The sequence below is a fragment of the Solanum lycopersicum genome, chromosome 6 (genome assembly GCF_036512215.1).
Source record: "Solanum lycopersicum chromosome 6, SLM_r2.1".
In the NCBI taxonomy this organism is placed as follows: Eukaryota; Viridiplantae; Streptophyta; class Magnoliopsida; order Solanales; family Solanaceae; genus Solanum; species Solanum lycopersicum.
Genome location: NC_090805.1, coordinates 49,317,757 through 49,333,307, shown reverse-complemented (window position 1 = coordinate 49,333,307; position 15,551 = coordinate 49,317,757). Strand labels below are relative to the sequence as shown.

General features: G+C 30.6%; 2 protein-coding genes and 1 long non-coding RNA gene across 3 annotated transcripts; all 3 read left to right on the top strand.

Moving 5' to 3' along the window:
* The first annotated feature begins 375 nt into the window (after window positions 1-375).
* Window positions 376-3,801, top strand: LOC101258463 (protein NRT1/ PTR FAMILY 2.7-like). The gene is made up of 4 exons (XM_004241213.5): window positions 376-893; window positions 982-1,199; window positions 1,364-1,890; window positions 2,825-3,801. Exons 1-4 carry the CDS (start codon window positions 806-808, stop codon window positions 3,654-3,656), a joined length of 1,665 nt encoding a protein of 554 aa, XP_004241261.2. The 5' UTR covers window positions 376-805; the 3' UTR covers window positions 3,657-3,801.
* Window positions 3,802-4,632: 831 nt separating this feature from the next.
* On the top strand, window positions 4,633-6,460 carry LOC104648009 (uncharacterized). Its single transcript, XR_011221844.1, has 3 exons — window positions 4,633-4,734; window positions 4,985-5,202; window positions 6,089-6,460. It is a non-coding gene; the product is annotated as an uncharacterized lncRNA (long non-coding RNA).
* A 2,645-nt stretch (window positions 6,461-9,105) lies between these two features.
* LOC101254811 (protein NRT1/ PTR FAMILY 2.7-like) lies at window positions 9,106-12,292 on the top strand. The gene is made up of 4 exons (XM_010324088.4): window positions 9,106-9,227; window positions 9,457-9,674; window positions 10,670-11,190; window positions 11,381-12,292. The coding sequence occupies exons 1-4, from the start codon at window positions 9,158-9,160 to the stop codon at window positions 12,210-12,212; spliced, it is 1,641 nt and encodes a 546-aa protein (XP_010322390.2). The 5' UTR covers window positions 9,106-9,157; the 3' UTR covers window positions 12,213-12,292.
* Window positions 12,293-15,551: the final 3,259 nt, after the last annotated feature.

Genomic DNA, 15,551 nt, shown 5'->3' with positions numbered 1-15,551 from the left:
ATGATTGTGGTATCAAGAAAATCAACAAACAAGTGTAGCTAGGTTTCATGGACAATTTGACTTTATTAGTTTTCCTCGTTTTTCAGTGTTGGTTTCCTCAGTTGCATTTTAGTTTGAACTTTAACTAGTTTTTCTAAAAGAGAGTGAAATTTAAAATGATGATATATTTGACCCATTTTCCTCAAATTCACACATATAAATTAAAATTAAGAATTAAGAATTAATTAAAATAAGATTATAATTTAAAATATAATTAATTAAAGTAAAATTCTAATCATGGAATCTCACTTTTGTTGACTAAATCTTAATTACTATTACTTATTACTAATTTATATCATGTGTCTCTCGTTCGAGTAATAACTCGAAATAAAGGAAAGGAACCAAATTCCAATTTGAGCAACTTGTCAATCAAAAGGATTTTGTCTCCCAAACCTTTTATTCTTTCTGTCTTAATTCATATGATACACTTATTTTTAATACGAAATCAAAAAAGTTATAATTAGAAAACAGTCAAACTTTATTTAAAATAAATGATTTATAACATATCTAGTAGGAGTAACAAATTATTTTAGACCACCATATTTTTATTTTGGTAAACATGGTGTCAGTCCAAATGTACACGAATTGAGTAATTAAGATTTTGTGGACTAGTTTTGCACCTGTCTTTGTATATATATATATATATATTGTTAGTGCTCTCCCAACAATTGAACTACTCCATAATTTTGTAAATGCTTAAGTTATAATATAAGTGGAATAAATTATAGTGTTGTGATACTGGAAAAGTTGTTTTGTTTTTTTAGGCATGGAAGCTCCACCACTATCGTCCGGCACCGGCGAAGCACAGTTGCCGAGAAGAACCGGAGGCTGGATCACCTTCCCCTTCATCATAGGTCTCTTATATATTTGTGTGTCAATCTATGACCATGCATGATATGAAATGTGTAGTATTAAATATTATTTGTTTATATATATATGCAGCAACAACAACATGTTTGACCCTAGCATTTGGGGGTTGGACAAGCAATCTTATTGTGTATCTGATTAAGGAATTTGATATGGAGAGTATTGATGCTGCTCAAATATATAATTTGGTTAATGGTGCTGGAAGCTTAATTCCTGTTGTTGCGGCAATTATTGCTGACTCTTTTCTTGGTTGCTTCTCTATCATATGGATTTCATCCATCATCTCATTATTGGTACAAACTAATCTTTGTTTTGTTTCTATCCTAATAATATAATGAGTCTACGCTCTATACTTTTTGGGTGAATACATTATTATTGTATATGATTACATACTTTTTCTATCCAATTTATTATGTGGCACAATGGTGTTTAATTATTTTGTCGCTTATACGTGTAGGGCACAATCCTTTTAGGTTTAACAGCGACGCTTGATTCTCTAAGGCCTAAACCTTGTGAAGTTGGTTCAACTTCATGTACCCCTAAACCAAAAGTTCAATTTGTACTACTCTATGCAGCTATAGTTCTGGCAACTCTGGGGAATGGCGGTCTCCGATCAACGCTTTCAACAATGGGAGCCAACCAATTTGATAAACAAAAAGATGAAGGGATTTTCTTCAATTGGTTCTTTTTCTTCACTTATGGTTCATCTGTAGTAGCAACAACAGCTATTGTCTATGTTGAAGATAACGTAAGCTGGAAAGCTGGATTTTTCATTTGTGTTGCAGCTAATGTACTTGGTTCAGCCATTTTTCTATTGGGGACCAGATATTACACCAATTCTAAGCCAGAAGGGAGTCCTTTCACCAACTTGGCTCGTGTTGTGGTTGCAAATATTAGGAAAAGGAAAGTGTCAATCCCATTCACTGGGCAACATTTCTACCACGGACCTAAATCAACAAGTGTTGCGCCTTCAAAAACCTTCCGGTAATATATATTGTATAACTACTACAAAAGATTACTCGTCTCTCTCCCATCTTCTTCCATGTGTTTGGTATTCCAGATACATGTAATAAATACATATAAATCTCACTGGTCTTTCTCACCAATCTTGCTTGCTTCATTCTCTATTTTTATGTCAAAAATATAATTATCTAATTAAGTGTAAAATATGTAAAAAAAAAATATTAATTAGTGATAGATTATAATAGTATTTAAAAGTATAAATGATAATAATGCATAAGATAGTGCACATGTCTTATTGTGTAGATTTTCCATATAATCAGGGACTGTAGCGTCACTTTTTAGTGTTTACTATGTCTTTGATCATGTGCTTGGGTCATCCAGTCACTAATGTTTGTTTTATATTGTCTCAACTCTCAATGATGAATTACTATTAAGTAAATCTTGATATTAGTACTGTCTGTCGTGGAGCAATATATAATATATTATTAGTTTATTAGTACTAATAAATACTCTTTGAAAACAGTCTTTACGTACTAGGAATGTTATAATTATATACTATTTCGACGATGACTTTCTTAAGGCTGCTAAGTGATTTTTAAAATAAAAGTATCAGAGATTTCACGCCTACTCATGAGTTGTGCTCTTTTACTCACTGTTCAAATTGATCTTCTTCTTTTTTTTGGGATTTACACTGACACTACTTTTTTGTCGGCGGATAGGATAGTGATAACACTCAAATTTGGGACTATTAAATCGTGTGAAAGACTTATATATACTTTCATAATTAGATAATGGACACTTGATTTGTAAACAATTGATATACATACGATGCATGTGTTGAGTGTATGTATAATATTTATGTACAATTAGTACAAAATATACATTGTGTACTAAAATAGATGTAAATTCGTTTGATAATAAAAGTATTAGTTTGTTTGTTTTCTTATTGATGCAGGTTTTTGAACCATGCAGCCATTAAAAGTGAAGGCGATGTTAAACTAGATGGCTCAATAGCTAAGCCATGGAAACTTTGTTCAGTCCAAGAAATTGAAGATTTCAAATCCTTAATTAAAATTTTACCACTATGGTCAAGTAGTTTTTTTCTTGGCACAACAATTGGTGTACAAACAAGTTTGTCAATCCTTCAAGCCTTAGCAATGGATCGTCACATAGGCCCCAATTTCCAAATCCCAGCTGGTTCTATATTGGTTTTTGTCATGGTCTCTACTGCTCTATTCCTCGCCCTGTTCGACAAATTTCTATTTCCTACGTGGAAAAAATTGACTGGTAAATCACTTACGCCTCTCCAAAGAATTGGGGTTGGACACTTGATTAGTTTTGTGAGCATGGGTGTCTCAGCCTTAGTTGAGTCAAAGAGGCTAAATGTAGCAAAATCCAATCAAGGTTCAAAGATTGTGCCTATGTCAGTGTTATGGCTTGTGCCACAATTAGCCATTGTTGGTATTGCAGAGGCATTTCATTTTCCAGGGCAAGTCACGTTCTATTACCAGGAATTTCCAATAACCTTAAAGAACATGGCTACCGCGATGATTCAAGTGATTGTAGGGGTGTCATTTTACTTGACCACTGCTCTAATTGATGTTGTTAGAAGAACAACTACATGGTTACCAGGTAACATAAATAACGGAAGGCTGGACAATGTGTACTGGATATTAGTTGTAGGGGGAATATTGAACTTTGGTTACTATGTAACATGTGCTTGGTTTTACAAATATAAAACCATGAAGGAAGTGGTGGATCATAGTGATTCTCCTTCTCATGAGTGATTAACGGCTCCAAAAGAAAGTCCCGTACCTAGTTATCTATGTAACACTCTGTTTGGATTATGGTTTCATAATGTATTGTATTCTACTGTATGGTAGATATAATATTCGGTAAGACCATATTGTTTAATAACATTTTTTTGTTTGATTGGATCGTGTCATATTATATTGTAATTTATAAATTTACTAAATTGACCTTAATTATTCTAAATACTAAATATATCAATAGATATTAATAAAATAACAATACTATCATACTTTTTTTTTTTTATGTTTTATGAAAATAACATAGAATGATAACTATATTATCATGTTTGTATCTAGATTGATTTAATTAAAATATTTGATAAAAAATTAAATAATATATGATAAAAGGTAAAATAGTAATATTAAATAAAAATAGGATTATAAAAAAAAAAAAGAAATTAAGCAAGGACGGAACGAAGTTATTCCACTGAGCTATTAGATTGCATGCCCACTAAGGTATTGGTGCACATGACTGAGATAATTTGTGTTAGAACTAGCAATCCCAATAATGAATCAAAACTCAACCCACCTCACTTTTTCCAAGTTTTAATTTCTTGCTTACATTTTATGATGATTGTATATGGTATATGTATCAAATATAAACAAAATTATAAATTTTTAATAATATTTTCTCATGAACTCTTTCAGTTGGATTACATAGTAGCCCATATCAGCCTGACGTTTAGATGAGCTAAATTGGGCCCAAATAGCAATATGTCGTGGACCTTGAGGCCATGTGAATAATTTCAGATGCAAACATACAAGTTACTTTCTAAACAGAAGACTTCAACGTATGAGTTCATACTTTATTTCTTAGTGCTCATTGTGGGTTTTCTTTTTTATCAAACTTATCTTTCCAAAGTCCCACTAGAAGGCCCATATTTATAGATATTTTTTGAGCTGATCATATATATATATATATAAATAAGTGCTCTCCCAAAAGTTTGAAGTAATTATTTATCCTTTAATTTGTGTTTTTCAACCATGGAAGCTCCATTGGAGGCACAATTACCAAGAAGAACCGGAGGCTGGATCACCTTCCCCTTCATCATAGGTCTCTCCTCTCTTATCTTTCTTTCGATAGACCTGAATTTTGTTCCAATACGATTTGATTTAGTGTACTTGTCACTTATTTTTACTGTTCCAATTTATAGCAACGTAAAAAATAAATAATCAAAAGCTCTAATACTATATTACACTATCCATGTACTTTATTTGTTGCATGGGCTTAATATTTGTTAAGAGTAATATAGCATGTTATTTATATTGAAGCTAAATCCTTAACTCGATTTTGTCATAAACAGCGAGCTTCGTAGGGTTGGCCCTAGCATTTGTGGGTTGGACAAGCAATCTTATTGTGTATCTGATTAAGGAATTTGATGTGGAGAGTATTGATGCTGCTCAAATAACAAATTTGGTTAATGGTGCTGGAAGTTTAATTCCTGTTGTTGCGGCAGTTATTGCAGACTCTTTTCTTGGTTGCTTCTCTACCATTTGGATTTCATCCATCATCTCATTATTGGTAATGAACTACCACTGTTTTTTTTTTCTTGATGAATTACTCATTACTCCTCATATTCAACACCTCTTCGTATTGTGTTTACCTAACTAAGCTCACTCGTTAAATCAATTCACAAGCACTTTTTTGACTTATTTATATTTTGCATAATATCTAAACATGGTCCTTAACTTTGCTTTAACTCACAACTATGATCATTAACTTTGGTTGTGCACAAGTAGACACTTAAACTTGTATAAAATTGAATAAATCGACACATTCGTCCTACATGCAATTTTGTGTCTTATGTATACTATGTCATGTAGGAATCATGTATATTTTATGCTACTTAAAGTGTCTACTTGTGCACACTCAATATTGAAGAATATAATTATTGATTGAAGCCAAGTTAAGAATTAGAGTTTGGAGCCTAAAGGGTACAAAATATTAACAAAAATCCAAAACGGTATATACAATTTTATATTAATCAAAACGAAAAAATCGCTGCAACAACAGCAATTTTGCAAAATGTGAAATTTTTTTTTAAAAAAATTGAAATCGCTACCTAGACAGCGATGTGTAAATTTTTTTGAAAATCGCTGCATTTTTTATAAATAAAAAAATATGCAGCGATTTTTTTTAAAAAAATTAAAATTTAGAAAACGCTGCCTATGCAGTGATTTCAAAAAAAAAAATTTAAAAACACATATATACAAAATACAATGTATAATACAAATATTTACCTGCCGAGTTACTTTTTGCCTTTCTTTCTTTCTCGCTTTATAAAAACACATATATACAAAATACAATGTATAATCTGTGTATGTATAAAGCGAGAGAGAGAGAGTGATATTTGATATACAAATATTTTATTTCGATTCACTTGTATATAAATTCAAATTTTGTATAGATATACAAACACATAAAATTGAATTGAGAGGTCGTCAACAATTTATACAAACGAGAGGCTGCCAACAATTTATACAAATGACTTGCTAGCGAAATTATACAAATCTGAAGAGGAGCCAGCGAATTATACAATGGATTTACACAAACGAGAGTCTTCCAACAATTTATATAAATGGTCTACCAGCGAAATTATACAAATCTAAAGAGGAGCCAATGAATTATACAATTACTTCTTTTTTATATATGTATAGCGAAATAACCTAGCTTCTTTTTTATATATGTATAGTGAAAATAGTCATATCATATTTGTTATGAAACACAATTATACAAACTATAATTATAATATGCAAATATAAATTTTTTGTTTATCGTACGTGAAAGTTGCTTTTTTTAAACAGAATGATTAATTTTTAACGTACAAAGAAAGGGCCCCGTTTGGTTAACGGGCAAGAAGATATATGAATGAGATACAATGCATGATTATACTGAAGGTAAAAAAAAATACATCCATAATTTTTGGACCACAAATACCTCCAAACTAACGGATGTCCACTTGAGTCATTTGGAGGGCTGATATGGTAGTTCTGGTTCATCATGACAATTTTTTGATACTTTTGATACCAAAAGCAAACAGAGGAAAAAATTTAAATAATTCGATGATTTTTACCCTTTTCCGTTTAAATAAATACACATTGATTTATTCAAAATATCATGTAATCTAAAATTTATCAGACATATCAATTCAAATGAACTGTTCTCTAAGACAAAAATATAATAATCTTCGGATAATAAGTTAAATTTACTTCAAAAGTTGGTGCAAGACCAGTTTAGTTCCACCTAAAAGGGTTATTAGAAACACGTTACCCCAAAATTTTGATTTCAAAAAGCCTAAAAAACTCTCATGTTTAATAGTTTAAGTGAATTTGTGTAATTTTCACGTCGACAATAATATAATGTTAATAGCTGTGATGTGAATATAAATATTAGATTGTATCTTATATAATTACATAAATAATTAAGGGTATAACTTAAGTTATGATTTATGAGTGCTCTTCATGTTAAACGCTCTTTTATTGTTAGGAGGTTAGGTTGTCATGTCCCCCTCTGACTCCATAATTTTTGCTTATCTTATTAACATGGTTCTAACAAAAAATAAAGAAAGAAAAAAAGACAAGACTTATGAGTGCTCTTCCTCTTTCACATGTTTGCTACGACTACGTAAAATAATTCACAAGAAAATTAAAGTTAATCCAAAACTCTAAATTATTAGGACAATCCGTCTTAATTAATTGGCTTTTGATACTTTAGACATTAAGAATTATTTGTATTAGAACGATGATACCGATTATTACATCTGATATGATTGATTCGGTGAGATATATAATAAAATAAATAATCCCACTATTGATGCATTTTGAAGTGTATCATGTACTTTTGAAGACATAAGTAATATTTAATTAATGAAATGTATGTAATTCACGTGTTCAACAGTTTGGACAAAGTACGCGTTACGACAGCCAGAGTATTGATTTTCCTTTTCATAATATTGACTTAGATGATATTAGAATATCTAATTTTAAAGTGGAAGTCTAAATAAATATGATTATTTAGCATATGCAAATTAAGCTATTTTAACGGAATGCCATTTGTGACCTCCAATTTTTAAGGAAAGAAGCTGTCATGTAAACCAGAAGATTAAATATATATTAACGTGGCGAGTAAGAAGAGAGAGGCAGGCGAGAGAGTCCATGTATCAACTTGAACACCCAATTAAACCTAGAGAGTTAGTTATCCTAGATTACAATACACTTAAACACAATGTATTTGTAATAAATTACACCTAATTTTTACTTGATGTGTATGATATACATGTATCTAGACGCACCATATATATATATCTGGGATTCAAATTTTGACGTGTATGATAATTTTAAAAACTCACTGAATAGGTACATAATTAGACCTTAAACTAATGAGATTTGTGTTGTTTATCCAAAAATAAATATAGTAGTACTCTTCCGGGTTGAGAATATAATTAACTAATAAAAGTGTATTTTCTAATAGCTTAAATTTTTAGATGAAATAGTCTCACATTTCAACACTCCGTTCTTATATATTTGACATTGTTCGAATTTCAAGAATTTAATAAATATATAATATGTTGAATTAATAATTATTATGTTATCCTCCCCCGTCCTATTTTATGTAGCACCATTTGACTTGACACGATGTTTAAGAAAAAATGAAGCTTTATGAAACTTGTGGTCTAAAATAATTCTTATTTATTTGTGTGTTTGAAAATCGTTTCATTAAGGGTCAAAATAATATTTTAAATTTAAATTGTTTCTAATCATAATAAGATAATATTCTTTTTAAAACAAGCTAAAAAAAGAAAAGGGTAATGCATACAATGAGACGGAAAGGAGAAATAATTTTTATTCAAATTTATATAATTTATTTTTATATATTTTATGGTTAAATTTATGGTTAAAAAATTGATAGAGAAAGTAAAGATATTTATGGTCAAACTCGTGAGAGAAAGTAGAGATATTTATTGTCAAAATTGTGACAGGGAGAATAATAAAACTATTTGATTTAATTTCCTAAACAAGAAAATGTGTTGTGCTTAGTGTTGGTGGCAATTGACAAAATTTATAGATCCGGCGACATTCGATTGAGAGTCAAATAATCTTATTTATTTGCCATTTTTTGTATGTCACTTAAAATATTTTTAAATTATTAATTATTATATTGTAATAATTTTTATTTTAAAAGATTTTATTGTTAAAAGTAAGAGATTTGATTTCGGAAATCTGAATCATAGCACATGAATTAGAACAAAGAGAATAGTATAATATTTGTTTAATATCTTGAAAGAAACTAAAACCATTTTAAAAATAATTACTAAACTCATGGGTTCATACTTAATTCGTTGAGTTTTCTTTTTGATGAAAATACATATTTTTTGAGCTGATAATATATATATATATATATATATATATATATATATATATATAAATGCTCTCCTAGGAGTTTCAAATTATTATTTATCCCTTGTTTTTTTTCAACTATGGAAGTTCTATCGGAGGCACAGATATCAAGAAGAACCGGAGGATGGATCACCTTCCCCTTCATCATAGGTCTCTCCTCTCTCTCTCTCTTGAACCTTATTCCAATGTGATTTGATCATACACTTGTTCGTTTATTTTTATAGTTCAAATTTATTATAAAGTTGAATAAAAATGAGTAATTAAATGCTCTAGTGCTACGATGCTATCAATGTACTTGCACATTGGCTTAATATTTGGTTGCAGTTGTTATAACAAGTTACTTGACGCTAAATCCAAGATTTGTTTTTGACAAAAACAGCGAGTTCAGTAGGGTTTACCCTAGCATTTGGAGGTTTGACAAGCAATCTTATTGTGTATCTGATTAAGGAGTTTAATGTGGTGAGTATTAATGCTGCTCAAATATCAAATTTGGTTAATGGTGCTGGAAGCTTAGCTCCTGTTGTTGCTGCAATTATTGCCGACTCTTTTCTTGGTTGTTTCACTATCATTTGGATTTCATCCATCATCTCATTATTGGTAATGAACTAGCTAATTTTGTTTTGTTATCCAAGTTAAGACTGGTCAACGGATCGGAATGAACGGGTACCGAACCAGACCAGAACCCGTTGACCGGTATGTTGATCAGTATCGGAATGAATCGGACCGAAATTACCGGGATGATTCATCGGTTTCGTCCCATTCCACTATATACCGGAATGAACTAGAACGGACCGGGATGGAACGGGACGATATTTTTTAGAATTATGAAAATATAATTTTTTTATTTATCTTTTTAAGTATAAAATAATAGTTTTTAAATTTACACTATAATTTTTTACTTAAGTTTATTTTAAAGATATTTTATTAATTTTTTTTTTTGTTGTTAAGTTTGCAAGTAAAGTCTACTAAAGTTTTCAAAATTTAAATCTTTTGAAGTTTATACTTTATAAGTTATTACTTATATTCATTAATATTTATTTTATAAGTTATATTTATAACTTGTATCTTGTAAATATTAAATAAATAAAATTTGTAATTTTAAAAAAATTAAATTAAAATAAGGATAAAACAATTACAAAAATTAAAAAATATCAATTTAATTTATTGAAATTTGTAACAAATTACAATTTCAATTTACAACTATTAGTAGAGTACATAGCTTACGCAACCACTTTCTAGGGGCGGGCAGCGGGCAGTCGGGCAGGCAACTGCCTCGTGCCAAGTGTCAAGATATATAAAATATATAAATATAAATTATATATAATATAAAATATAAAAAAATTAATATATATTAAATAAATCGGACTGGAACCGGATTAGACCGGAACGCAACCGGGATGAACCGGTACCGGTACACCGGTACGAAATCACGATTCCGTTCCGTTCCGTGTACCGGTTCAGACTATCCCGTCCCGTCCCGTAGGCAACCGAAACGGTACCGGTACGTCCCGTTCCGTTGACCAGTCTTAATCCAAGTTAAGTATAAATTTGATACACATATAATATATTCCTAAGATTTGTTTACGGTGTAGGGTGCAATCCTTTTAGCTCTAATTACGACAGTTGATTCATTGAAGCCTACACCGTGTGAATTTGGTTCAACCTCATGTACCCCTATACCAAAAATTCAATATGTAGTACTCTATATAGCCATAGCTTTGGCGACTCTGGGTAATGCTAGTCTCCGATCAAGCCTTACAACAATGGGAGCCAACCAATTTGATAAACCAAAAGATCAAGGGATTTTCATCAATTGGTTTTTTTTCTTCGTTGCTGCTTCTACTATTGTAGCATCCACAGCTATTCTGTATGTTGAAGATAACGTGAGCTGGAAAGCTGGATTTTTCATTTGTGTAGCAGCTAATGTACTTGGTGCAGCCATTTTTCTACTGGGGACCAGATTTTACAACAATTCTAAGCCAGAAGGGAGTCCATTCACCAGTTTGGCTCGCGTTGTGGTTGCAAGTATTAGGAAAAGAAAGTTGCCACTCCCATCGACTAGTGAAGATCTCTACCAAGGACTAATGCTTGTTGAGCCTTCAAAAACCTGCAGGTAATCATATACTTACGTGCCTAATTGTAGGATCCATTACATTTTGTGATCAACTCAATTCTAATATATATATAGAGATGTTTGTGAGATTTGATGATTTAATTGTGTAAAAATCATTTCATTTAGTAAAAGTGTGAACTCTTAATTAATTATCAAGTACTTTGTTTGTTTTTATTATGATATGATGCAGGTTTTTGAACCGTGCAGCCATTAAAAGTGAAGGCGATGTTAAACCAGATGGCTCAACAGCTAAGTCATGGAAACTTTGTACAGTCCAAGAAATTGAAGATTTCAAAACCTTAGTTAAAATTTTACCACTATGGTCAAGTAGTTTTTTCCTTGGCACAACCATTGGTGTACAAGGAAGTTTGTCAATCCTTCAAGCCTTAGTAATGGACCGTCACATAGGACCCAATTTCCAAATCCCAGCTGGATCCATGTCCGTTTTTATCCTGCTCTCTTCTGCTCTATTCCTCGCCCTGTTTGACAAAGTTCTGTTTCCTGCCTGGAAAAATTTGTCAGGAAAATCACTTACACCTCTCCAGAGAATTGGGGTTGGTCACGTCCTCAATTTTTTGTGTATGGCTGTCTCAGCGTTAGTCGAGTCAAAGAGGCTAAATCTAGCAAAATCCAATCCAGGTTCCATTATTGTGCCAATGTCAGCTTTCTGGCTTGTGCCTCAATTAGCACTCGTTGGTATCGCAGAGGCATTTCATGTTCCTGGACAAGTATCATTATACTACCAAGAGTTCCCATTAACCTTAAAGAACTTGGCAACCGCGCTGATATCTGTGCTTGTTGGTATAGCATTTTATTTGACTACTGCTGTAATTGATGTTGTTAGAAGGACAACTACATGGTTACCAGGTAACATAAATGATGGAAGATTAGACAAAATGTATGGGGTATTGGTTGTAGTGGGAGTAGTGAACTTTGGTTACTATGTACTATGTGCTTGGTTTTATAAGTATAGAAACATAAAGGAAGTGGTGGATCATAAGGATTCTCCTTTTCATGGATGATTCACCACTCAAAATGGGCATTGACCATGAAAATATGTATAATTTGACTGTATGTTTAATTACTTCAATCTGTTTGATTATGTTGGATTAGGGAGGGATAATTTCGAGTTGAGTTGGAGCTTAGCAAAAATCATTCAATTAACAAATGGGTCATTGCTTAACTCTGTTCAAGAGTCACTTGCAGCTTAAATAGATTATAATTGGCTAATAGTAGTCTAATCAATATGTGTTATATATATAGTCCAACATATCAAACACTTGTCAAATAAATTTAAAAGAAGTCTATACCGTAATAATTTAGGATCTAAGAATTTAAAACATAACCACTTGGTTAAGCCTATGTTTTTGCTTTTTTGTAAATAAATGTGGGGAACAATACAAGTTTGGGTGTGAATCCATAATTATTTGACCAGAACCATGTAATTATGAATTTTCTATTTGAAACTTACTAAAATTTTATTAGTTTATGAATAAATTATTTAGATACACTCTAGTTTACAATATTACACATCTTATCAGATTTCGGTGCCTTCAAATATGTTCAAATACATGTATCTCGCTCACCTCTCTCTCATCTCGCTCGCCACTCTCCTATGTATCTAATATCCTTGGTACATGTAAATCACTCCACATATATATATATATATATATATATATATATATATGTATATATAGATACATACATGTATCTAATGTGAATCTCATGAATTTGGAAAACATACGAATCTCGCTCGCCTCCCTTTCCAGTCTCGCTATCCTTTCTTTTTGTTTTGTGTATCTGATAGCAAAAGTACATGTATCTAAGTAAGATACCTGCGTAGGAACTCTAAATTAGTGGTAATTATGTAGTTTTTCTTTTTCTGTCTCGTAAATCCTGACCTAAATTAGGCCTAAAACCCAGAACTATACATGAGTCGTGCACCTTAATTAAGGCGATGATACAAAATACAAACCTTTTAGGACCTGCTAAAACTCCCAAATTCAAGGCGTGGAAGACTTCCACATAGAAGTTACTAATTTTTATAATATTCTATCAACATATGTACTCAGTTGAAGCGAAATTTAAGAAAATTCCAAAATACTTACTCGTAAATTTAAAATTATTTTAAACAACAAACTAGGGTCTAAGAGGCTCATAAAATTTGATATTTTAGAGAAAATAATTCTTCAAATAAGTTTAAGACATGATTTGCCCAGCCTGGATCTTTAAAATAATAACCATGTGAAATCTGTTCAATATATTTTATGAATCCATAAGTTATGAAAGCTAGGGCCGTTTGAATGATTTGAGATACAAAACATGATATATTGAGACGTGCAAAGCATACAGTAGTGGTGTGTAAGCCCATAGAGCTGCATTCTTTCCTATTTATAGAAGACAGATAATGTCAGTGTATGTTGTGCCTCATTATGTGTAGCAACAAACATTGTTCCTTTTGTCATTTTCCTTATAACTCCAAAACAACCAAACTCCTCATTTTGCTTCTCTAATAATTCCACATCTCGTTAAACAACTACGCCACTCTCATGAATCACTCATTTAGCCCATGTTCACAAAAAACCGCTTTCACCTCGATAAAAATAAAAATGAAATCTACATATATCCTATCATATTCAGATTATCAGCCGAATATGTTATTGAAAAACAAGATCATAATATTTTTATTGTTTTTTTTTTTTTGCAACAAATATGAATAACCACATTGATTGACAATTAAAATCTACGTTCATTATATAAAAATATATTTATTAATAAATAAAGTATCTCACAGCAAGATTATAATTTTTTTTAAAAATAATTAAGAAAACAAAATACATATAGAGCAGATTCAATACATGGATTATTGCTTTGTGCCGAAAAAGAAAAGTGCAAGTGTCAGATCAGATAACATGTCGGGCTACACACACACACCACAATAGGAAATTAGTGAGTGGTGAGTTTATCCCATATATGAGAACGACAAAACGTTTGTTTGTAATCTCAATAATTTTTATATAATTTAATATTATTACAAAGGATCGGACTGTAAACTTAATTGGTTGGTTGCTAAATAGGGTTCAAGAATTTCATCTGAACCTACTTCAAACAAATAATAGTATAATATGTACAATATTAAAATTAAAATTCTTATATAAACTCGTTGAATTTTTTATATATTTTAAAATTTTAGCTCAAAAAATGACTAATCGAATGGTCTTGAACATCTTATCCTCGATAGCATGCAAAATGTTATATCAAGCGATATCCATCGGATAGCACATGTCACATTATAATGTGTATCCTCTTAATTGATTTGCTACTGCTGATTTTATGCCATTTAAAAAGAACGACAAATGTTTTTACAAAAGATTTTATATATATAGATAATTTTTTTGGAATAAAGAAGGTAAGCTTTTTATTTTATTGCGACTCACATGTTAATATTGAAAAGTTTTTTGAGTGGTAAACTTAATTTCGTAATAAATTATCGGATGTTTAATTAAAACACAAGTTTTGAAATTAACAATAAGCAGCTGATTGAAAAAGGCACATATACGACTTTTGTCAAAACTAATTAAAAATTACCATCTTTATCAGGAAAGGCCGAGTAAGGAACTTTTGCCTCGGGAAGTGTTCCTCATAATTATAAACGATCGAGATAAAATAAAAATAAATTTGAAAAATCATTAGGTAGGGCTGTTACTCCATTAATAATGTTATTTGTTACTAGTCCATTATATAATTAAAATTACTAAATTACTAAGCAGGATTTAAAATGATTTTTAATCGGTCACTACTATACATTTTCACAAAAATTATATAAAAAATTTCATGAGTAATTTGCATTTTAAAATGTATTCAAAATAAATTTTTAAAATTAATAATAGTAAATGTTTCATAAATGTTTTAATTAATTTTATTTGTGAAAATAAATTAAAATTAAGTCTATAAGAAGACATGAAGTTCATCTAAACACGCAATCTGTACCTTAGTGAAATACAACACGAAAAGTTCAAATTTCGTCTCCAAAAATTCCAACTTCAATTAATCTAATTGTTCAAAATCATGTCTAAACACGATTTTAGAGCTCGTTTGTTTTAACTTTAAAAAAATGATTTTTTAAAAATTCAAATTTAATAACGCTGAAGTTAAAATTAGTTTTTATTATAAAATCAAATTCAAAATAATTAATAATAAAGAGAAGATAAGTCGGTGAAGGAGATAATTTTCCTTCTTATTTAATATGTTATACATATTTCTATTTATAGTGTTAAAATATCACCCTAAAGTCATCAATTAAATTTCCAAAGCCCAAACTAATATGCACATAGTTATCCATGTCATCTTTGAAAATATAC

Coding starts and splice junctions, on each gene's coding strand:
- LOC101258463 (XM_004241213.5), top strand. CDS start 806: ATGGAAGCTCCACCACTATCGTCCGGCACCGGCGAAGCACAGTTGCCG. Junction 1,200..1,363: donor CATCCATCATCTCATTATTG/GTACAAACTAAT, acceptor TTATACGTGTAG/GGCACAATCCTTTTAGGTTT. Junction 1,891..2,824: donor GCGCCTTCAAAAACCTTCCG/GTAATATATATT, acceptor TTATTGATGCAG/GTTTTTGAACCATGCAGCCA.
- LOC101254811 (XM_010324088.4), top strand. CDS start 9,158: ATGGAAGTTCTATCGGAGGCACAGATATCAAGAAGAACCGGAGGATGG. Junction 9,228..9,456: donor CACCTTCCCCTTCATCATAG/GTCTCTCCTCTC, acceptor TGACAAAAACAG/CGAGTTCAGTAGGGTTTACC. Junction 9,675..10,669: donor CATCCATCATCTCATTATTG/GTAATGAACTAG, acceptor TTTACGGTGTAG/GGTGCAATCCTTTTAGCTCT.